This window comes from Macrobrachium nipponense, chromosome 47 (genome assembly GCF_015104395.2).
Source record: "Macrobrachium nipponense isolate FS-2020 chromosome 47, ASM1510439v2, whole genome shotgun sequence".
Classification (NCBI taxonomy): Eukaryota; Metazoa; Arthropoda; class Malacostraca; order Decapoda; family Palaemonidae; genus Macrobrachium; species Macrobrachium nipponense.
The window spans coordinates 26308637-26332824 of record NC_087222.1 but is presented as its reverse complement, the minus strand read 5'-3'; the positions used below and the strand labels follow the sequence as shown (position 1 = coordinate 26332824).

General features: G+C 39.3%; 1 protein-coding gene across 1 annotated transcript in view; it reads right to left on the bottom strand.

The window, feature by feature from the left end:
* The window catches only part of LOC135204603 (protogenin B-like), a 121351-nt gene that overhangs the window by 22585 nt on the left and 74578 nt on the right, over positions 1-24188 (bottom strand). Inside the window, 7 exon segments of the mRNA XM_064234751.1 lie at positions 4297-4473; positions 5061-5280; positions 8267-8521; positions 11161-11297; positions 14369-14661; positions 14870-14938; positions 16698-16845. Coding sequence (XP_064090821.1) covers positions 4297-4473; positions 5061-5280; positions 8267-8521; positions 11161-11297; positions 14369-14661; positions 14870-14938; positions 16698-16845 — 1299 coding nt within the window.

Sequence of the window (24188 nt, the reverse complement as noted above, 5' to 3'; positions counted from 1 at the left end):
ACGGCTTGCTGTCAAACCTCTCTTGTTATTTCTTAGTGCAACTGACTGACCTCAAAAGTCCCAGTGTTGGCTTGGGCTTAAATTTCATGACTCATTCTCCTAAGGAGAACTGGGTCGCTGGACTTGGCATCATGTGTTGTTTTCAACTCTGTGCCTCAAAGTTTTCGCTCTTTGATCCTTAATATACTGTGGGCCAGACGTTCTAACGTACCTACTACTTGAATTGATACAGATATAAGGATGGTAGGTAGGTTTATTCGCCTTTCTGCCCAGTGAAGCAACCAAGTTCTGTAATTTTCCTTCTCATGTATGGTATACAAGAACGCCAGACTGTTACAAGGTTTCCGATTAGCTATCTTCTCCTATACAGTAAAAGGACTCTTGCGCTGGCAGCACTGGAAGTGTACAACTCAAGGTGGGACAACTGAGTGGGACCAATGAACCGTCCATGGTAGTAACAAATCCAGAACTAGGCATTGATTGAGAAACGATACAAAAAGAGAGTAACCTGCACTGAATGAGAAGCGACACGAAATGTAACCCTGAACTCCACACACCAAATGTGATGATAAAACTACACATGAAGACAGACAAAGAACTACTTAGAACACGACAGGATAATCCACGACGGGGAAAAGGGTGCCAAAGTTATAATAATAATAAGTATTACAAAGGACCCTTAAATATTTATATTAAAAACCTTTACCCCTTTTCGAGACAGTCTTCTCTCTTTCTTATTCTCTTTCTCTCTCCCCTTTATACATTCCTCGACATTATTTATGGGCGTTATTACAACCACCTCTGAAGCATTTTTCCCCCAGTCTTATCCTCCATTATTCACCCGAATGGCATCATCCCTTCCCGTCTCAAGGCCACTGAACAAATGGGGTTCTCTGTTGAATATATCCAGTTCCCTTTGTCCTCTTCCTCTTGGAGAAGAATCGCGTGTCATTTAGCTATCTATCAATGGACTTAATTCGTTCATTCATTCATTCTTCATCAAATTTTTCCCTGGAAGATTCGTGTCAAGCTCCTTTCTTATTGATAGGCAATTTGGGGAACGTAATGTCCAGTTTCTTGACTTGCATCTTTGATAAATCATCTAGTACGTTGGTTATGATAGCTATCACTCTTACTAAGCCACTTACGGTCGTCCCATTACAGGTGGTAAATGGCCTTATGACTTGTGCTCTTAGAACATTTGGCTGTGCTACAGCCACTTAATAAGACATTCCAAAGAATAATTCTTAATTTCTCTTGCATGAGGATTCACAAAACCACATATTCCTTCCCACAATCACTTCGATGCTCAACTGATTTAACAATTCCAGCAGACAATTATATGCTTTCAAAAGGTCAGGCCCGGAACGCATATTTTACACTATTCCCAGAGGTGTCCGTCACAGACCGGGCACTCCTGGGCACGGCCATGGCCTTACCCAGCTGCTGAATGTGATTCCTGAAGGCAAAAGATGGTTCCATGAACCTCCGTAACGAAGGAGACGTGTCTATTTCTCTAATCATTCCAGCTTAGGTTCAATGGCTCCAACTTCTAACATCTCCAAGGCGTTCGACTCTGCGTCCAATTCCCACATTCGAAAGCAACCCTGTCGCACAACTTTTGGCTTAGATTGGTGACTCCCAAGTGTTGGGGGGTCCTACGTAATTTGATTTTCAAGGGGGGCAATCAGAGAATGTTTGAACCAAATTAATGACCTTCTAGGCTTCCTTCATATGAAGAGAAGAGATATAGTATATCACCACAGGGGGCAACCATGATTTTTCAGAAAAGTTTAGGTGGGGCATGGCCTCTCCATGGTTGGGGGAGCCATTGGTTTAGGTAAACAAGACAGTTTCTCTCGCTACAGTCAAAGCTTTGGACGTTTCTTCTGCCTCTGTTGTTCCCTGATGCTTTTAACTTGTGTTCTATCAGTTTTCATTGTTGGAACTCGGGGATGCCCCATATATTATCATTAATTATTATTCTTACTAGCAAACATATGTATACAGAATATTATGCATGAAAATTCGTAAAGTAACTAAGTCTACGGGCAGAACTAGCTCCGTTTCAGGGAATCCCTTCTCACCCCCACCCCCTTCGGAAAGAGGTAGGATGATACCCCATTATAAACCATCTTAGGGGTCCCCACTATAACCCTGCCAAGTTTCATGCCCATCGGACCAGCCGTTTGGCCGTGATTGAATGACAGACGGAGAGACGGACAGACATTACGCCCATTATAGTACGATTTAAAATGTCCTAATATACACATCTAAACAAGAATGAATAGCTCTCATTAAACTTCACCAAAAACCCCACTAGAGAGAGAGAGAGAGAGAGAGAGAGAGAGAGAGAGAGAGAGAGAGAGAGAGACAAGCGTTCCCCTAATCCTTATCTTTTTACCCTATTCTATTTCTGCCTCAATTCCCAATCACCCACTCTCTCCTCCTCTCCAGCCGCTTTTCTATGATATCTGGGTCTTCCTAATAATCGAAATTGGAAAAGACGAATTGGAAAATGAGAGAAGGTGGGAAGGGGGAAGGGGGGGGGGGGAAGAATGAAGAGGGAAGATAATACAGGAAGGAATAAACACGAAGAAAGGAGACACAGGTGAATTGAGGAAGTGTTTCTGGTCTTCTTAGATGTTCCTCTGGTCGAAGAGGACATAACAATGAAAGTATATTATTATTATTATTATTATTATTATTATTATTATTATTAATAAAACTTTTGTAAACCTACGAGTAGTCACAGAAAGTCTATGGCAACCCAAAATTACAATTTCAAGCCCTGAATGCTCTAATCATACCATAATGACGACGCATTTACAGATCTTGGCCCAAGCAGGGAGCCCAAACCAAGTTAAAAAAAAATACAATCCAAGACCCTCGTCTACTGACGATTCTAAAAATCTATCATTCAAATTCTCGTAAAACGCTTTGGGAGGAGTTCTGAGAACTAACACGATTGTCGTTGCATTGTTTATAGCTTACATTTTGATCTGGTTATCGATTTTTTTTTATTCATTCCTCCTTTTCTCGAGCAGAGGAAATCAATCGACCGACCGAATGGCCAAGCGACCGATGAGACATTCACACCTTTTGACGACTTCTAAAGCGTTTCAGATCCGAACTACAAACTCGCTCAGCAATGCTCGTCAAGCACCGAGGGGAACTCGAGAGGGGGATATGGACAAGGAAAGCAAGCGAGGAAGTTGGAGATAAAAGGGGAAAAAAGACGAGGGAAGAGGGGAAGAGTTAAGAGGGGAATGAGAAAGGGGAAACTTTAGGAAGTGATAAAGCTAGAAGTAGAGAAGAATGAGGGGAAGGAACCGAGGAAATGGAAATATAACAGATGGATGAAAAGAGGGTATGTAAAAAAGATGAATGAAGGTAGGCCACAATCGATGAGGGGAAAAAGATTAAAATGAGGGAAAATGTAGACATTAGAAGTGAGGGAACACGTGACTGCAAAATAGATAACAACACTACATGAAGAAACTATAAAGATACACAACATTGTATCTTGACGAACATACCTCCTAAACCTAACCTTAACTACGATAAAGTATCTTACCCCAGGATTGGGGGGGAAGGGGTGCTTCACCCTTCTCAAACCCCACCAAATTTAGTATACAGAAAATAGCACAGTTACCCAGTTACTGTGCATCAATCCCATTTTCTTTAACCGGTGCTAGGAAACTCCGTTCCCTCCGACGGTTAGATTTTGCTGACTGAAACGAAGACGCTCCCTAGACATGTCTGTCAATGAGGTTAATCACCCAGAGAAATCACCCAGTGAATATCTTCACCCGCATTCATCCAAATTCACTCGCCTGTTCTCGAGATATCCTACTAAGGGCGCATCCACTCTACGTTGAAACATGTCATTAACATGTCAGCCGGTTACTGCATACGAATCACAAACAGGTTTAAAAATAAGTCGGTGACTGCAAGTGGGGAAAGAATCTTTGGCGAATGCTGGATAATTGTACGAAGCAAAGCTTAGGATTGCCAGTAAGTTGCCGACTTGCGTTAAACCCGCTCGTGACGTATGCGTGACAAGTTGTGTGGATAACGGTACGAAGTTCTGCTTACGATTATCAACGAGCAGCTGACCTGTATCAAACCTGTCTGCAATATGAACGCGATAAATTGCTGACATGTTTTCATGTTAAGACTTGTCCTAGTACAGCAGGTTAGACGCACCCTGACGGGCTCTTACGCACACACACACACACACGCTTAACAAAATACTGACAAGCCACTGCTGGACCACATCAAAAAATAACTCACCATCCGGCTGCGTTTGGACCAAGAGGGACGGCGTGGGCTCCCCAAAAAGCGGGTGGATCTGGTCCAGCTCAATGGTGAAGGTACGGACGTAGATGGAGTACAGGGTGTAGGGGCGAAGCTCCGAAATCCTGAAACTCGTGTTATTGGTGACTACTTGTTTCTCTTGGTCAGACCCGGCTGGGAGAGGAAGGGGAAAGAAATATCTTATTCAAGGGAGGTGTAACATATGAAATATTGATGTTAAAAAGTGGGAATTGTATTAAATATTCACAGTGGAGAAATACTGAATGACAAGTAATAAATATTACAGATTCATACTGAACTTATGAGGTGAACAGGGATATTTAAACATCAATAATAATATTTCTATTCATAAACCAACTTTCCATTAAGTAAAAAAGTGGATAAAAACATTCACTATTACATATTTATGTCATTTGTACGAAAGGCTTTGGGATAAATTGTGATATATAAGAATTAAATTAGAAAACAGTATTGAATTATGGGCATTTCACAGATTTAGAAAAAGTCCAGCTCCATAATTTGGAAAAGAAAATGAAGGACAATGCAGACACTGATTCTCCTATGATCTTCACCCCAAAGTTAACTATAAACCTGGACAGCTATGAAGACATGGAGACAATACACCAAATAAATATTACAAGACCACTGAAGGCTAATGAGACATGGAAACAAAAGCAAGGGCTAAAGACGAAGGCTAATAATACATCAGACTGACAAGCTTGTTACAAAGGAGCACCTACCAATCTCCAAGTAATGGATGACGTAGCCCACGTCTGAGTGGTACTTGTTCAAGACGACTGGAGTGGGAGGACTCCACGTGACCAGAATGCTCTTGGAGGTCTTGTCCAGCACTCTGACGTTCTGCGCTACGCCGGGCATGTTAGGGGAGAGCTTCACCGTAAGGAGGACTCCCTCGGAGGCGACTCCGGCGCGGTTCTTGGCAATGCACTGGAATACTCCCTGGGGGAGATGAAGGAGAAGGGCGTTAAAGTACTGCAGAGAACTACTGAGCAAATGGATCTCTCGAGTGAAAAATGCATATGGAGAGATGCTGTCTGAATGTAGCCCTGCCCTGAGATAGTCAGTATTCTGAAGGTAGGGCCAACACACTGCTGTAAGGGATTAACGTAAGGTTGAGAGCGCTTGTAGAAGCGAATGCTGAGCATAAAGAGAGTCAATAAGAGGTCGAGGAATATGGAAAGGCACAAGAAATTGATGGGGTTATAAGAGAGATGAAGTGGTAAAGTGGTGACACTATATTGAGTGGCTGACCAAGATTTGTAAGACGTTTCAATGATGGAAAGATTCCGGGAATGTTGGTGAGAGGAATAATAGTGCCTGAAAAATCAATTAATGTATAATCTACTCAGAAGAACAGTCGGTTCATTACCAAATAAATCCTGAACATTAATTCTAGCAGGAAGTACCTCAACATTTCAGTGACTACTAAGCATAAAAGATGAAAAGTCTAAATATCTTTTCACACAAAAAATAATAAATAAATAAATAAGGTCAATGTATATCCTACTAATTCCTAATCAGTCTAACCAATGTAACTAAACATTCTGAGGTCAAAGCTAAACATTCTTCTAAGCATTATTCTACATAAAAAATGATCTGTGTATTACAAAGTCCTCAACTCCAACCAGTTCTAAGCACGATGCTAAACATTTCAACAACCAAAACAAAGTCCATATAGCCTTAATACGACCTAAACACTGAGCTTGACCTCTTGAGCACTCTAACAACATGGCCTAAACACAAACCTAGCCATTCTCAGCACTAAAATATGTTAAAAAAAAATATTGCCTCAAAGATCTGTGTATTACCAACCAATCAGAAGAGGAGTCGATTAGAATTAGGTCATGGGATTAGGTAATCGCATTTCAATCCCCCAAAATTCTGCTCCCTGACCTAATTACAGCCACTGGGGTTAATTACTGAGATCAGAAGGATTAATGACAAGAAGAATAGTAATTATGACTTGCGTAAGCGCGGGTAGTGGGAGGGGCGGATTAGGAGAGGAGGGGTTAGGGAGGGAGGTTAAATTGATTAACATAAGGGAAGAAGCTGCAGAGATGGGGTTGCATGACAGAGAGATCAGAAATTTATTTCGAATTTGTTTTGAACGGGTCCAGCCGTTTGGCGCATCGATTTGGTTTGACCTAGGTTTCCGTGGGGGCCAGAAGTTTACGAAAGGTTTAGGTGGAGTAATATCACAATGTCTACAGAAACAGGACTAGTATAGGTCATCAGTGACGTCTAATGGAACAGGACTACAGGTCATCAGTGACGTTTAATCCAACAGGCCCAAAACGCAACAGAGAAAGGAGGTAAGACAGAGGAAAAACCCAGAGCAGGAAAGGAAGGTTAAGTCGGCGGTTTATAGGAATGACCGCGACCCCTTTCCAAAAGAGGTCAGATTCTTTCTCATCGCTCAATCAATCAATCAGTCCCTCTCGCACCTCTGCTCCATCGCGAGAAAACGCAACAGAGGAAAAAGACGAAAAAATGGAATCCCATGAATAACTGCATTTGAATCTGCTTCGGAAGAGGCGAGGCAACTGAGGAGTGATAGAAAGACAACAACCGACGGGAAATGACGTCACTGCAAGATGGCCGCTCACAAAATGACAGCAGACCAGTCATATTTTTTGAGAAAGTGGACCGTGGATTTGGTTGCAATTGAGTGACTGTGACTGGAGTGGAGTATAGATTTGTGCAATTGCGAGCGGAACTGACAGAAGCTGGTGAGATTAACCGTTCGCAGACTGTGCGTGGAATACGAATGCTCAGAGCATATATATACCATAAAGTGGTAACGCGTTAAGCGTAAGCGCTCTCAGGTGATCCAGACAAGTGGAGAGAATGGGAGCTTAATGGAGTTACAGGTTTTGTGTTAGGCTAGGTTAGATTAGGTCAGGTTAGTTTAGGTTTACGTTAAGACTGGTTTTAGTGCCTTGGTGATTTGATTAGTAAGAACGGTTGCCAGATGATTATTTGTAATATATCTGCCAATCCTCAGCACAGCTGATTCATAGCTTAAATGTGACAGAAGACTAGAAAGATATATGTATGTGAAAAAATGATTAAGTGACTTTAACGTTACAAAACATTCATAAAGATCAAAAGAATTTACTTCCAGAATATAGAATTCTATACTTTCTTCTATATTTCCTGAACCCATTAACCTGCTTGTTCTGTATATAGTGGGTTTTTCATTGCCTATAAGAACCCCTAAATCAATTTTCATTTCGGGCCAAGCTTTGACTAAATGCGAACATTAACCTCTGCGTATCGCTAAGCATGCAATGTTGCTGCCATAAAATGCAATGAAATGCAGTAAATTGCAATCCACGTGTGATTACTCGACCTCAAGTCACGAATGACCTACTTTTTCGTCAGGTATCGAGGTCAACTGCTATATAGATCTTGAAAATGAGGTACTGCATTGTTGCATGCAAGCGCGGGGTTTGCATGGCGGGTGAATGAGTGGGATAATTGCTTTGCTTTTGAAACATTTACTAAAACTTTTATTTACTGAGAGAGAGAGAGAGAGAGAGAGAGAGAGAGAGAGAGAGAGAGAGAGAGAGAGAATTTTGCAACTAGAAGGTGAAAAGTTTACAGGTATATTGATAATTATTTGCAATAAAAGTGAATAGATATAGAAACATAGAAACAGTTAAAAACTACAAATTAAGCCAATTTTTTTATATTAATTAATGAGATTGGAAATAATCATTTACGCTTTTGTGTAAATAAAACTTTTAAGCTTTTGAGGATTTATTTGTAGACAAGATTAACCTTTGCTAGGATACATCGGACCTATTTTAACATATAATTTCTCAAAGGACCCCCAAGTCTGATCCTAAAATATCTCCAGTAAAGGACCCCCAAATCACCCGGGCTCACGTCACAGTGGCTCTAAACTATATCCTATACTCACACTATCCGTAGCCATGATATTCGTGATGGCCAACTGCTCCAGGGTAAAGTTCCTGTCCATCTCCAGGGTATCGAAGATGTGACGCCCAGAGAGGGGCACTGCCTTGCCGTCCTTGTACCAGGAGATCTCCGGTCTGGGGAAGCCGGAGGCAGAACAGTTGATCCTGACGATGGACTCCCCGTTGGGGACCTGCCCCCCCTGGGGGATGATGGTGATGTTCACCCGGGGAGGTTTGAGGACCGAGAGCTCGAACATCTGGAAGGAAGGATGGAGAGATGGACGGTGATTGTTAGAAAGAAGGAGTTATAGTGACAATAATGATGATTATACTGTTTTTTTTTTCCATCTGTCCATCCGCCTGTGGTGTTTGCGCATGGTAACACTGCGTCCCGGGCTTTAAATAGTATCCTATTTCCAATATTAACGGTGTAGTTCGCATACAGTAAATTATTAAAACACTTCTCAGTTGCAAATATACACCAAGATAATATCCTTTTATTTACCTGAAACTTACACGTAGCGTAACTATTTAAAGCCTGGGACGTAGGTGTTACCATGCGCGACCACCACAGGCGGATGGACAGATGGAAAAAAACAGAGTATAGTAACAATGGTATACCACTGTCTGAGGATATTTTCACATTCAAAACTTCGTGACAAACAGTTAAAAACTTGACTGCACCTTTAAAAAAAATTGCTAGTAAAATGAAAAACTTTGTTAATTAACAATGAAAAACGTCGAAATCATAAAGCAAAAACTTGAGATAATGATACAAATTGGACATTGAAGACGTCAAGTATAAAATACGACAATTTTGTCAAGAAAACGTCCATAAATTAGGGTGAATTTTTGTTCGTAAATTACAAAATCATCTGCGAATAGGAATGATGTTATTGTAAATGCCAGTTTTCACTCGCTTATCTCCACAAATTCAAAGTAAAGGTAACAAACAAAGCCGATTACGTATCATATTTTCCCTCCCAAAAAAGAGGGATTCCATTATTTTGTTTACATCTGCAACGATAAGATGATGTACGATAACTATCGTACATCATTATCGTTCGTGCGACTGAATTGTTCTACAACAGCTACAAATGTCGTGGAGTATTAATGGCTATTTAACTATACTTCACCAACGATCACATAGTTAAGATTTCTTATTATTATTAAAAGTCCTAAATCCGCCAGCGAAGAAGAAAATACAGTTCTAGTTTGAAATGTGAAGTTCTAGACGTAGCCAGGAATCCGAACAAGTCCGAGAAGATGGTTATATATACTTTAGAATGGAGAATAGAAGTATATTTAATCGATATGGCGTTATTCTTCGAATAAAGTTATATATTACGAAGATATGGAAATAATTTATAAGGAAAAACACCAACGGTTTTATTCATTTAGTCTCTTCGCCAATTCCAAACATTAGTACTACAATGTATAACGATCACTTTCGCCGTGAACTGTTCAAAACAGCGATTTACCACAAGAATAATAATGAAATTTCTAATGAAAAATCAATATTAAATCATACTAAATGTTATTCATACCGTATTTAACCATTTTTGAGTTTCTGAAAGGTTACCGATTACCGAAAAATAATAATCGTAAACAAGGGGTTGCTATGAACGTAACAATAAGTCTATGTTACGTTGCGTCAGTTGACTGCGTAGATGAAAGTCTATTTCATATTATATGGAATTATTCGTCAAATAAAGATATTTATCATGAAGATAAGGCAATAATAATATAGAAATATACATAATTAGTATAATATCAATGGTAAAACTGGTTTTATCACCTTTACCAGCAGTTAAAACTTCATAAAGTTCAACTTTTCAGTACTACTCTTTTTCTTACAAGGTTCCTCAGTCGCCACCTCATCGCCTTTAAAGGATTGGGGGGTGGGGGAGGAGGGGGGATTGAGGAAGGGCTAAGGGGGTGGGGGGAATGGGGGTTGAAATGGAGGTGACAGGGATTCTGGATATAATGGGAAAGAATCCGTCATTTCTTTTGTATATACCTTTTATTGCAAGTTTTTTTCTTCGTTTTCTTTTGTTAGATATTTTTTCCTGTCCAGGTTTATTCTGAGATGACGTCTTGTAAAGAAAGATATATATATATATATATATAATAGGATATATATATATTATATATATATATATATATATATATAGATATATCATTCGAGCTACAAATGTCATTTAATATCTAAATTCGCTCTACCTCGGAATTGATATATCATATATGTACCGAAGGGGAATTTTTTTAGTTGCTAATAATTTCGTCCACCCCATGGGATCGAACCACCGTCCAAGTGGACGGGAACGAAATCAGGACAGACAGTGACGCTATCTGTCCTGATTTCGTTCCCGTCCATTTGGACGGTGGTTCGATCCCATGTGGGGACGAAATTATTATCACTAAAAAAATTCCCCTTCGGTACATTTATGAAAATATATCAATTCCGAGGTAGAGCGAATTTAGATATTAAAGGACATTTTTAGCTCGAATGACATATAAATGAATCACGGTTCGATGTGATAATTATTCATATATATATATATATATATATATATATATATATATATATAGATATATATATATAAACACAGTACTGTGCCTACGTACAACGTACGGTTTTGGAGAGAAAAAAAAAAAACATCAACAGTACTGCTAACGGCTATAGTATCAACGACTGCTCTGAAAGAAAGGTCTGATCTGTCAGCTTACCTGAGTTGCCTTGCTGATAACGAATCTGTAGCTCACCTGAGTGACTGGCTGCTAACGAATCTGTAGCTTACCTGAGTGACTCACTGCTAACGAATCTGTAGCTTACCTGAGTGACTCACTGCTAACGAACCTGTAGCGACTGACTGCTAACGAATCTGTAGCTCACCTGAGTGACTGGCGACTTCAGCAAGGGACTGACGACAGAACAGTTGTAGACTCCAGCGTCGTATTCCTTCACTGCCTGGAATGCCAGGGACCCCTGGCCTTCAGTCCGTACGCCCGACCGTCTGATTTCGCGCCCGTCTGCGACGGAAGTAGAATGAGTGTTTGTAAGTAATCAGACAGCATCAAGAAGTGTTCATTTTTCGATGCCAAAGAGCCTTTATCCGTTTAGTAATGACTCTTTGACTTGTAACTTTGAAACCGTCACTCATAATGTCAAAATCTAAACCCATCTAAAATTATAATTCTGCCAAACGACTTTTTTGTAATTTTAAAAAAAATATTCTTTGTGATTCTGGAATAATTTACAGCAAGGTTGTTATTGTTGTTGTGTGTGTGTGTGTGTGTGTGTGTGTGTGTGTGTAAGACATCTGTGGGGGAGACGGGAACATCCTTCCAGCCAGCGCGTGATTTTCAAACATTCCAGAGGGGGGAACTGGAACATTCCCAGAAGGGGAATTGAAACATCCCAAGGGAAGGAAGGAACAACAACCCCAAGAGTGAGGAATTCTCTAACATCCGAAGGGGGTGATCTGATGCAGTTGTCGGGTCGAAATAGGTAAGTCTTATTCGAATCTCCGTGAGAGAGAGAGAGAGAGAGAGAGAGAGAGAGAGAGAGAGAGAGAGAGAGATTTAAACCAATTGTAAGGTCGACAAAATGGTAAGTAAGTCTGTTTTGAACCTTCGTGTCCCCCTTGTTGTATGTCGTAATTTGAACAAAACGAGAGAGAGAGAGAGAGAGAGAGAGAGAGAGAGAGAGAGAGAGAGAGAGAGATCTTTCGTCCAAGATGAACCCCTGAAGAGAGAGACAGAGACAGAGAGAGAGACAGAGAGGTCTCGCGTCCAAGATGAACCCCTGAACAGAGATCGCCTTTTCTGTCGCATCCTCCCGTCTGAATCGAGAATTATCAAATGTCCCACACACACACAGACACACCTCTCTCTCTCTCTCTCCTCAGAGGGCAGCATACAGCCGTGTACACACTGGCTCTTGCCACACGACGAGATCAAAGCGAGTCGAATCAACAGCAATCGCCTTATCTGCCAAACAGAACTCGGTGCCCAGTTCCATTGACGACCGCCTCGTCTTATGTGTCGTCACAGAATTTCCAACTGAAGGTCTTGCGGGGCCGGGGGTTTAGGGGGGGGGCCGTATTTCGTAAGCCCTTTCGTCACTTGACCTGACGCAGAAGGAATGGAGAGGTTTATTTCCTAATGAATCGCCATCCCCCCGTCCCTTCCCTTCCCCACACACATAAAAGCTTTAGACTAAAGATTCTCAAATCCTTATTATATTATGTACGAGGCCAACATCATCGGGTGCGTTCTTTTGAAAGCTTTTGTCTTCTTGGAGTCTCGGAGTGATTTGAGTCCTCTCTCTCTCTCTCTCTCTCTCTCTCTCTCTCTAAAAAGAGGTCAATCGAACGTCTCTCTTGCTTCTGTGTTTTTAACACATTCTTTTTTTAACGTCTGAATGTGACAGTGGATTTTTTTTTGGGGGGGTGGGGGGAGGGGGGTGTCAAAAGGGCGCCCCTCTCCCAAATGACGTTTCCTTACTGAAGACAGTGACTGTTGTGTAGGTGGTAAAATAAAATTTTTATAATGATTCATCTATGTGATTTTTTATTTATATATATTTCCCGTTGGTCATTCAGTTGTCACTTTATATATATATATATATATAATTATGTATATATATTATATATATATAGATATATATAGATTATTATATATATATACTATATATATAGATATAATTATAGATAATATATATATATATATATATATATATATATATTAAATATATATATAACATACAATACTTTCATCTTGTATTTCAAATGTATTTTCTCTTACAATTTCAAAAATTAAACATAAATAATCACTGTAAATTTGAGTTCAGCAACCAGAGGCTTTCATTACTATTGAGAAAAACCTTTAATATATATATATTTTTAATATTTCCACTGCGTAAATATCTGTTGAGTATATTTGTCATTATGAAAATATCTATAAAAACATTTCTCTCAAACATTCTGCTGAGAAAACACTTCAGAAGCAAAGTTTTTCTTTTTTTTTTTTCATTCTCTCACTCAGAAACAGAAACATTATTTATCCACCTCCTCCACGAATGCGAGAAAAACCTCTTAAAACATTTCCTGCATTCCCTCCCATCCCCCCCGACAATCATCTGTGAAAACATCTGCCTCATTCCTTGATAAAAAGAAATTGTCGAACATTTTCTCTCTCCCCATCACTGCAGAGAACGAACTTCCAAAAAGCAATTCTCCCTCAAGAGAACAACTACCTGTTTCCGGAGTTCATTTCGCTACGATGAAGCCACAGACTGTATACTTATTTAAAAATCATTATATTCCGAGAGCACAAGGTGTGTGGCGGTATGTACGGAAGTGAAATTACACTGTATGACCGGTTTCTGGTTCAAATGGTGGTTTCGAAGTTAGTGGTTTAAATATTACAAAAGGATTATTTTGTATGTTAAATTGTATTGGTTGGTTGTCCATGTTTTTGTCTGGTAGCAAACTATATACAATTGATGCCCCCTGTATTCGTGTTCTCCGGATTCGTGGACTCCCGCATTCGCGGATTTCTCTCTGGAACATTTCCCCACATTATTCGTGGAAGACTCACCTATTTGCGGTATTTTTCTATGAGAAATATCCACAAATTCCTGTGCTTTTTTTACTAATTTCATCAAGAAATGCACTTTTTGTGATAAAACTATTAAAAAAACCAGGTATAATAATTTTTAGTTGGTTTTTCTCAAGTTTTAACTAACAAAATAGGAGATTTTTAAGCATTTTTATAGGGGTTCCAACTATTCGTGAGTTCTAACTATTAGTTGCGGGGGGGTTCTGGCACACACATCCCCCCCGCGAATACGAGGGGACCACTGTATGTATGTATGAATGTATATATATATATATATATATATCACAATCAAACCCCAAATTTCCAAACAAACCGATCCTGGACACAAGAGTTTCGGATTTGACGTTATTATTAGGTTTTTATCATTTTCTTATAGTTTCTACTACTGGTTTATATATATATATATATATATATATATATATATATATATATTATATATATATATACACACACAGTAAAACCCCACATTTCCAACTAACCGATCCTGGACCAGAGGAGCTTCGGATTCAACACGTCATCAGTGATGCACTCCAGGACCGTCCTGTGCCCCACCCACCTGGACCTCTACCTTGGACGTGGGGTCGCTAGGAGGGTGGGTTTTGGGATCGAGGAAGGGGGACCGGCTCCTCCTCCACCCCCACCCCCCTCCTCCTCCTCCACCTCCCCTCCCCCTTCAGCGTCGCCATTTGGGGCGTAGTGGTGGCTCTCGACTGTGAGTTGGACGCCTGGGCTCATGAAGTCGTTCTTGATGAGAGGGTTCACACCTTTGCACCTGCGACGGGTGAGAGAACGTAATGGTTATATTGATAATTATGATAGTGGCACGCCTACAGTGATAATAAAAATAGTGGCACTGTTATATACTGATAATTAAGATAGTGGAACTGTTATACACTGATAATTAAGTTAGTGGCACTGCTATATCAATCATAAGAACAGTGGCAGTGTTACACTGATAATTATGATAGCGCACTACTCACTTATATATCCCTGAGTCTTCTTGGGTAATATTGGTAATCTGCAGAACACCCGGGGAAGGTTGGTAGTACCTGGAAAGGATCAGATAACAGTTACTGAAATTACCATCAAATTATACTAAACAAAGGCCCAAGTTCGATTCCCGAGTGCGCCGGAATGCTTTAGGAGGGTTCCGTTATAACCTATTGTGCGTCCGTTACGGTAAATAGTTATTTATGTACCTGTTTGTTGGTGGACTGTGATAGATTAAAGTCAAGGTAGAGGGCAGGTCACTGCTGGACCTAGCCCATAAGGTTAAATGCCCTATTCCTTGCTACAATCTACTTGAGACCCACCAAAGTCTAATAAAACTACCAAGTCCCTAACTCACAATTTGGGCACTACTGAATCTAACAATATATGCCTAAGGTACTCTACTCACTCAGGATTCGAACTCGGGGCCTCTCTCTGTCGAGGCAGGCGTCCTAACCGCTAGATTGAAAGGACCCAAACACCTCAAGTGCTATCTAGAAATTGATCTCTTGCAATAAATCATAGGAAGAATTCGTGTCAAAAATATCTAATTCTTGGTGCTGAAGCGTTTCTATTGATCGAATTCTCCTCTCTCTCTCTCTCTCTCTCTCTCTCTCTCTCTCTCTCTCTCTCTCTCTCTCTCTCTCTCTCCTCATCTTGAGACAGTTTCAGCGCCTTCACAATTTCTTGGAACAATTCTTTTCACGTTCATTCTTGCCTGATTGTCTTTTGTAAGATCCACAAAAGGTTCTTTCACAAGTGGGGGCTGGGTTTTTCTCTCTCTCTCTCTCTCTCTCTCTCTCTCTCTCTCTCTCTCTCTCTCTCTCTCTCTCTCTCTCTCTTCATAGCAACCCAACTATATATATAGGTTTGCATACAAACCTATATATATAGTATGCACGTGTATCTTTTAAGAAGAGACTGCCAGCGCCAATTCCATTATCCCTGGCCACAATCTACCTTACTTGGAGTAACACCCAGGTATACAATTCCATCACCTAAATCGACCTGGTTTGACCCGGAGACTGGACTCAAATCCAGGAGACCCTCCATTTGCCGCAGGAGTGCCTTAACCAACAGAATACGTGGGTTTAAATGGCGATGCAGAGGTTAACGTAAGTGAAAAGGAGGACAGGTTGGTGAAGTTTTTCATTCCAAAAGTGTTTGCTGGATAGTATGCAACTTTGTTAAGATGGGGGCTTCACATTACAGGTGAGTGGCACAATGCGAAGTGGGTATTATTATTAAGGTATAATACATGTCAGTAATAGACCATAGGTAGTGCTTTCAAAACCCAGGTCAGTGACAGATCACAGGCTGTATCATCAAGATACTGCTCAGTAACACAGTGTAGAGGTGTGATTTCAAAATACAGGTCAGTGACACAGTGTAGAGGTGTGTTTTTTAAGTTGCAGGTCAGTGACACAGTGTAGGAGTGTGTTTTTAAAGATACAGGTTAGTGACACAGTGTAGGGGTGTGTTTTTTAAATATATAGGTCAGTGACACAGTGCAGGGGTGTGGTTTTATAGTTACAAGCCAGTGACACAGTGTAGGAGTGTGATCTCAAGACAGGTCAGTGAAACTGTAGGGTATACTACCAAGATACAGGCGAGTGACACAGCATAAGGTACGTCTTAGAGATTCAGTAGGGTATACTTTCAAAATCCAGGTCAGTGACAAACCATAGGGCATAATTTCAAGACAACAGGTGGGTGGCACAGCATAGGTCCATAAGCAAGCCTCAGAGAACTTTATCTGTACTCGCACGTTCAGCGGAACCTTTCGCGAACGCCACACACCCAAACACTCGACCTCACCTAGAGTTACTTTCAATGGGCAGTGTTTCAGATCCCTTGTACCAGAAGAGCTGAGCTGTGGGCAAGGAGGGCATGTGGCAGGTCAGACGCACGGGGCTGCCCTCTCGCCCTTTCGCCTTCTTGGGGCGCATCTGCCACGCCCCTGCGGCTGGAAAGAGAAAGAGAGAGAGAGAGAGGTGAGTAACTGAGTTAGGTTTTTGTTAGGGGTATGAAGTGATGTACATGGATGCAGTGATGACTGGTATGGGAGGCAGTGGGAGTTGATTCCTACAGTGAGCAAAAAGGGGTAATACATTAAAAGGGATAAATTTGTACTGAAATAAACAAACCATTTGAAACATCAATTGTAAAGTTTCGTATACCAACACTTGGACAAAATATTTGAAAAGTGTAATATACAAACTACAAGTGTATTCCGAGCTAAAAAAAATTATTTAACATATATTTTGATACATTAATGGGTAAATTTGGATTGAAATAAACATACCATTAGAAATATGATTTGAAAAAAGTTCAAGTATATCTTAGTTTAAAACCGGACCACTGAGCTGATTGACAGCTCTCCTAGGGCTGGCTTTGAAAAGTGTCACATACAAACTACTAAGTGCATTTTGAGCTACAAAATGGCTAAACGTACACCTCAGTAGCAGCTGAAAGAGAAAAGGAGTCAGTTCGTTATCAAGTGTTTCACATGACAGAGTTTTATTAAAGGTTCCAGTGGCTGTTACTTCCAGTATCACATCTGTCTAGGTTTTCATAAGTAACTGGAAAATGTCAAGACTCACCAGGCAACAACAGAGATACTTTTCTGAAGAGGACAGACCTACCAATGAAAGTAAGAGCTGACAGATCTAACACTGATATCAACAGGGTTTGATAACCAGTTACAAGGCGTCAACACTTAAGTGGAGACACCACAAAGATATTTCGTAACTTTGAGTAATAGCTCTGCTACTTGTATGAGTAGCTTGAGCTCCTAATCTGTGATCCTGGGGACCTCAAATCCTAACCCCCCCTTCAAAAAAACCCCAAGGATCCCCCTAAACCCCCCCCCCCCTAAAAACACACCAATCCTAGCAACAACCCTGCACTTATATCCATCGCCCAGACAAATTGCCCATATTAGCCGCTTCTTGTCAATCTTGTCAATAGGTCGCTTCTATTTTGATGCGGCCTCTCTCTCTCTCTCTCTCTCTCTCTCTCATTAATCGCCTTTGCAGCAGCAGCAGGTTTCCCTCCCACCCGCCCCAAAACAACCCCTGTTTTTTTTATTCCACTCCAAAACGTGGCAGTTACTTTCCTAATGAGCCCATTGCTGTCATAATTGGCCTAAGTTCCGAGAAGTCCTTTTGAGATCCTGGGGGGCAAGTTTCCGTAAGATGCGACGACGAAGGGAGACGGAGAAATACAGAGAGACAGAGATAGTGAGAGGGACTTGATCATCTCTCTCCCTGGTGAATGGGAAGCCAGAAATACATCCTAGGGGGTTTTTAGGGGGGGGGGGGGGGGGGGGATAGGGAGGGCATCTAAAAACGAGAACGAGAAAGTATGATTAGAGGGAACGACCCGTCAATTGCACTAACAAGGACCTGGAGAGACGAATCTAATCAGGGGTGGGAGTGGCGCGTCAAGACGCACGACTGACTATCCGTCAGATCAAACGACAGATCCTGACGACGCATTCGTCACAAGATATATATATATATATATATATATATATATATATATATATATATATATATATATAATATATATATATATATAGTGTATGTATGTATGTATATACATATAGTATATATGTCTGTTTGAGTGCAATAAAGATGTCAAACAATCGTAAATTACAGAGAGAGAGAGAGAGAGAGAGAGAGAGAGAGAGAGAGAGAGAGAAGAGAGAGAGAGAGAGAGAGAGAGAGGCCAGATTCATCTTTCCCACAGTGAGGGTCAGAGGCTGAAGTGTTACGTAAATGAGAGAGAGAGAGAGAGAGAGAGAGAGAGAGAGAGAGAGAGAGAAAATGAAATGGTCTGTAGTCTTTTATCATGATAGTTTTCGAAATGAGAGTGAAAGGCAGGGTAAATCTTTTTCTGTGGAGAGAGAGAGAGAGAGAGAGAGAGAGAGGCCTTGTAACTGTACTCTCAGATCAATACAATCGTCTGAGACGGAAGGAGGTCAGTCTACTCTGAGAGCCAGCAGACTTCTTCTTCTTCTTCTGTCTGCTATGCTTTTCTCATGATCTCAGTCATAGGATGTTCCGGTGTTTTCAAAATTTATATCTATGTTTTTTTTAATGATGGTTCTTTTAAAAAGTTCGTGTCTCAGTTTGAAAGAATTTTCAGTTTTTGTTTCGATGCAATTTATAATTATTTTTTTCTATCTATATTTTTTTATAATGGTTTTTATAAAATGTTTGTATTTTGACACAATTTATAATTGTTTTTATCTATATTTTTTATAATGGTTTTTATATAAAAAATTTTGTCTCGGTTTTAAAAAATTTTCAGTTTTCATTTTGACATAATTTATAATTATTTTCCTTAGTCATAATTTATATCTATGTTTTTTTTATAATGGTCCTTTTACAAAGTTTTGTCTCAATTTTAAGTAATTTTATTTGAACACAATTTATAATTATCTATTTAAAGTCATAATTTATCTATATTTTTTATACTTTGTTCTATAAAAAGTTTTTGTCTCAATTTTAAATCATTTTAAGTCTTTGTTTTTACACAACTTATAATTATTTTTTAAAAAGTTTTTTCTCAATTTTAATTTTTTATTTGTACACATAATTTCTAATGATTTAAAAAAAAAGTTATTTTTACACAATTTACAATGATTTTTTTAAAGTTTGTTCCCAATTCTAAATTTCTAGTTTTTATTTTTACACAATTTATAATTATTTTTTGAAAGTTTTTTTTCTCATTTCTAAATATTTTAAATTTTTAATTTCACACACAATTTATTATTTTTTTGCATATTTTTGTCCCAATCTTTTAAAAACTTTCATCGTCACGCAATTGATCGAATTCATAATCGTCAGTTTTTGTAAGTTTATCTTAATTCTAAAAAATCTTGAGTCTGTATTTTTGCACATTTTATGAAGTATATCATTATCTTTACCCGATTTTCTGTCTTGATTCTAAGACATTTTAAATAAAATTGAATTATAAATATCTATCTGACATTCCTTTCCCCTCTTTTGAATTCTGGATACTAAGTAAATTTCTAAAAAATAATAACAGTTGCACACAAAACAGAACGCAAAGAAAACTTTAAAAATAAAAATCTAAATATACATATATGCCGTCTATATACATATCCAAAATAACACAAAAAATATTTCTAAAATAAATTTGCAACAAAATGACAGAATCTTAAAATACGACCGAAATGTTCAAAAACATGAACTGAAAATGAACACATCAACAGTAGAACCCAGACCTGTATCACAGCGGCTAAGATATGCCAAGTCATCTTATTTACAACAATTGGCCCACACCACCACCCTCCCACCCTCCCTTATCCTCTTGTTACTTACTAGGGTGCGAGGAGTGGTGGGGGGTATTTAATTCTAAAATGGCGTCTTTGGTGACTGTATGTCAGTTTCTTGCGGTATTCGCTTATATGATGAAGATTTCTTATGCATATATTTTTTGTTTGTTTAACAATAATAATAATAATAATAATAATAATAATAATAATAATAATAATAATAATACTTTAATTTATTGGGAGGAGACATAACAATCCATAGTGTGTAATAAGGTACATTTAGACGATGGAAAAGTTCCGTAATAATAATAATAATAATAATAATAATAATAATAATAATAATAATAATAATAATAAAGAGGAGAAGAAATAAGCCATAGTGTGTAAGGTACATTCAGATGACGGAAAGTGCCCTTATAATAAAAATAATTGTTATACATACTTTCTCTTTTGTAATAATAAATAATAATAAAATAACAATAATAACTTCTCTCTCCGAGACAATAGATATAACAGCGACTATAACGCTTGAATAACAACCCCCTCAATTACCCGGGGCGTCATTATCTCGACGTCCAAATGACGTAAGAGTAATTAAATGTAATTACTCCGAGAGTCTGTTCCCGCGGTGTAAATCGCCTACAGCGTCATTTCAGCGGCGCACAGTGAGCGCAGCAAATGTCTTTTAGCTGAGGCTAGAAGCTCCATTAGTTTCTGGCTTTGGGTGTTGGTGGAGATTTTGTTTTAAAATGAAATATAATTATAATAAAAATTATATTATATCATATAGATATGGTATATATAATTACTAAAATCCATTCTTAAGGGGAAAATCTCATTAAAAGAACTGTTTTTCATAAATAATAATAATAATAATAATAATAATAAATAATAATAATAATATAGTCTGGCCAAGAGTTAAAAAGTATAATATCTCCCCACCATTATCTGAAGAGAAGTCTCTCTCTTCTTATGAGTCATGATATGGCTCTCTCTCTCTCTAACTCTCTCTCTCTCTCCTCTCTCTCCTCTCTCTATCTCTATATATCATATATAATATATATATATATATATATATATATATAATATATATATATATATATTGTTACACCTGCCATATACATATCTCACTGCATCGCAACCAAGGTGGGTGACCAACCAACATTAACTCAATAAAAACTTTGGAAAAAGGACACCACACACAAACACACAAAATACACACACACACACACACACAGGCAGGCAGGCCAAGCCAAGCCCATTGGGTTAAGCCGATCCCCCACCTCCCTTTCCCAGCCTCCGCGGACGAATGAAAAGAAGAAGAAAAAAAAAACCGAGGCGAAACGAATGCAATATGCGCATTCTAAAATAAAATGGGGCCAGCGTAACGTTTCGGCAAAACGTTTGGGAGAAGATCCGTTTCAGGTTCTGCCCGAAAAAGGGGAAAGCGATATTCGGGGTGGAGACAGAGAGAGAGAGAGAGAGAGAAAGGATTTGGCTTTAGCGGAGAATTCACCCCGCGGGGTCAAATGGTTTTGTGGTGTCTATGACTTCGCTACGTAACCATATCTTCAGATACATCGATACATTAATAGTATATATTATTATATATTTTGCTGTCTGTCATTAAGTTTGTATTACCCTTAGCGAGGATGATTACGTGGACAAACAAAAGACGTACTATCACTGAGCCCTTGCCGAGAACTTACACAGCATTAAGCTGCTCTATATACATACACAAAACATATACACGCATGTATATAAACAAATGTGTTTGTGCGTGTGTGTGTGTCCTCGCAGTCTAGTTGTGGTTCAGGCGTATGCATTGCTAGGGGAGGTCATGGCTTATTACCTCCTCGAGCAAGAGGCAATACTTTCTAGCCGTTTTGTCAGATTCCATTAGGCCTTGTAGGACCCGATAAGATCATCATTTGCCTGGCCTTATAGGTATTAAATATCTATGTTTAAAGTTTAATTTCTAGCCATATATTTATCTCCATTGTGTAGCTGGAGCACCAGCCCTAAAGAAGGCCAGAGCTCCCATTTTGGGAATGGAAAAGGACAGCCATATTGAAGCTATGATGTTTAGGAATCCTTGAAGACTGTAAACAAAAAGCTATGATGTTTAGGAATCCTTGAAGCCTGTAAAAAAAAAATATAAGTGCTGGATGCTTTCGAAGATTTCCCGGTAAACTATACGGACCAAAACTGAAGATAATGATGGATAAGACCGTCAGAAAATCATATATTACATATAATACGCAGACATCGAAAATGTTAAATGAACATTGAAGATCTATCAACTGGGTGAGAGGTGAGCTCTTCCGCTTCCCCTTACAAAAAAGCAAGGGCAGGAAACAAAGATAAATAGCCATGCAAATTCCGTTTGTAAGGAGAGAAGTCTAGTGCGAGGGAGCTTAAGTGGGCGGAGAGGACGCGAAAGAGTTAAATATACTTTGAGAGTTTTTAGGATACTATATTATTATTATTATTATTCGGTCAAAAGCAGGAAGTGCAGAATAACAATGATGACACCCAGATAATCATCCAGATTACCAAGGCTATGACACTTTACTGGTCCTCCATTCTCTCCGCTGGACTAGGCCGCCTTGGAGATAGTCGTGTTACAGATTTGTATGTATATATATACGTTACAGGCTGATAGCGAAACCAGGCATTTCGCGAACTGCCTGTTTAGTACTAGCCCCTGGGGTGTCAAATGTATTTTGTCATATTTAGTACTAGCCCCTCATGGGTCAAATATATTTTGCTGTGTTTAGTATTAACCCCTGAGGCGTCAAATGTGTTTTGCCCTGTTTAGTACTAGTCCCTGGGGCGTCAAATGTATTTTGCCGTGTTCAGTACTAGCCCCTGAAGTGTCAAATGTAGTTTCGCCATATTTTAGTACTAGCCCCTTGGGTTGGGTCAAATGTATTTTTTTTTGTTTTTTTTTTTGGCTGTGTTTTTAGTACTAGCCCCTTGGGTGTCAAATGTATTTTGCTGTGTTTAGTACTAGCCCCTGCAAGTATCAAATATACCTAACAGCATTTCGCTATCTGCCTGTAAAACACACACTCACACCCACACACATGTATATATGTAAATATATCCTCTATACCCAACGCCCTTACATCCAGAAATACAAAACCTGACGCAAAAACCTTCATCTCCTGCTGGAAACAGCCATTGTGAACCCAGCTCAGACGACAACAGGGGTCGAAAGAATCAAATTACCCGTGGCCCCCCTTCGCGAATATTAAATAACCTTCGTCGTAATTGCTCTCTTGTCATTCCAGCTCTGGGAGATACATATATATATATAAATTTAGGACCGCAATATGAAGACATTCGCACGAGGAAGGCATTCCAGTTTTCCGAACGGCTTCCGTCATTTGTTAAAGAATTTTGTCGCTGGAACTTTTCCATCTCCCCGATATACCTTACACAGACAGGGATGTCAGACGATGATGACACTTTGATCGTCGTACGATGACTTCCCGTATGTATTCCTGTCGACTGAAGGTGTGTCATCATTCTTCAATTTTTCCTATGGAACTTTTCCATCTTCTGGATATACCTTACACGGTCAGGTCTGTCAGACGGTGCCACTTTAAGCGTCGTATGGTAACTTCTCATACGTAATTTCTATCGGTTGAAGATGTCTTTCCATAATTCATCTTTGTGTGTGAGTATATATATATATATATATATATATATATATATATATATATATATATATATATATATATAACTCAAATTCTCAACACACAAGAAGTTCTTTCAACTCACCCCATAGTTACAATAACTTCCACTCACGGGATTATCCGGTCACGCGCCCCTAAACATTCGAGACCTTTCGAATCATTAAACTTCATCCCTTAATCGAAAGGAGTGTATTCAGCCCCAGTAACTTCATGACGAGAGAGCCCAAGTTGAATCCTGATGATTGCAATTAGTGGGGAGGTATGACTCGCATGATATTATATGTTTCCGCCGGGGGG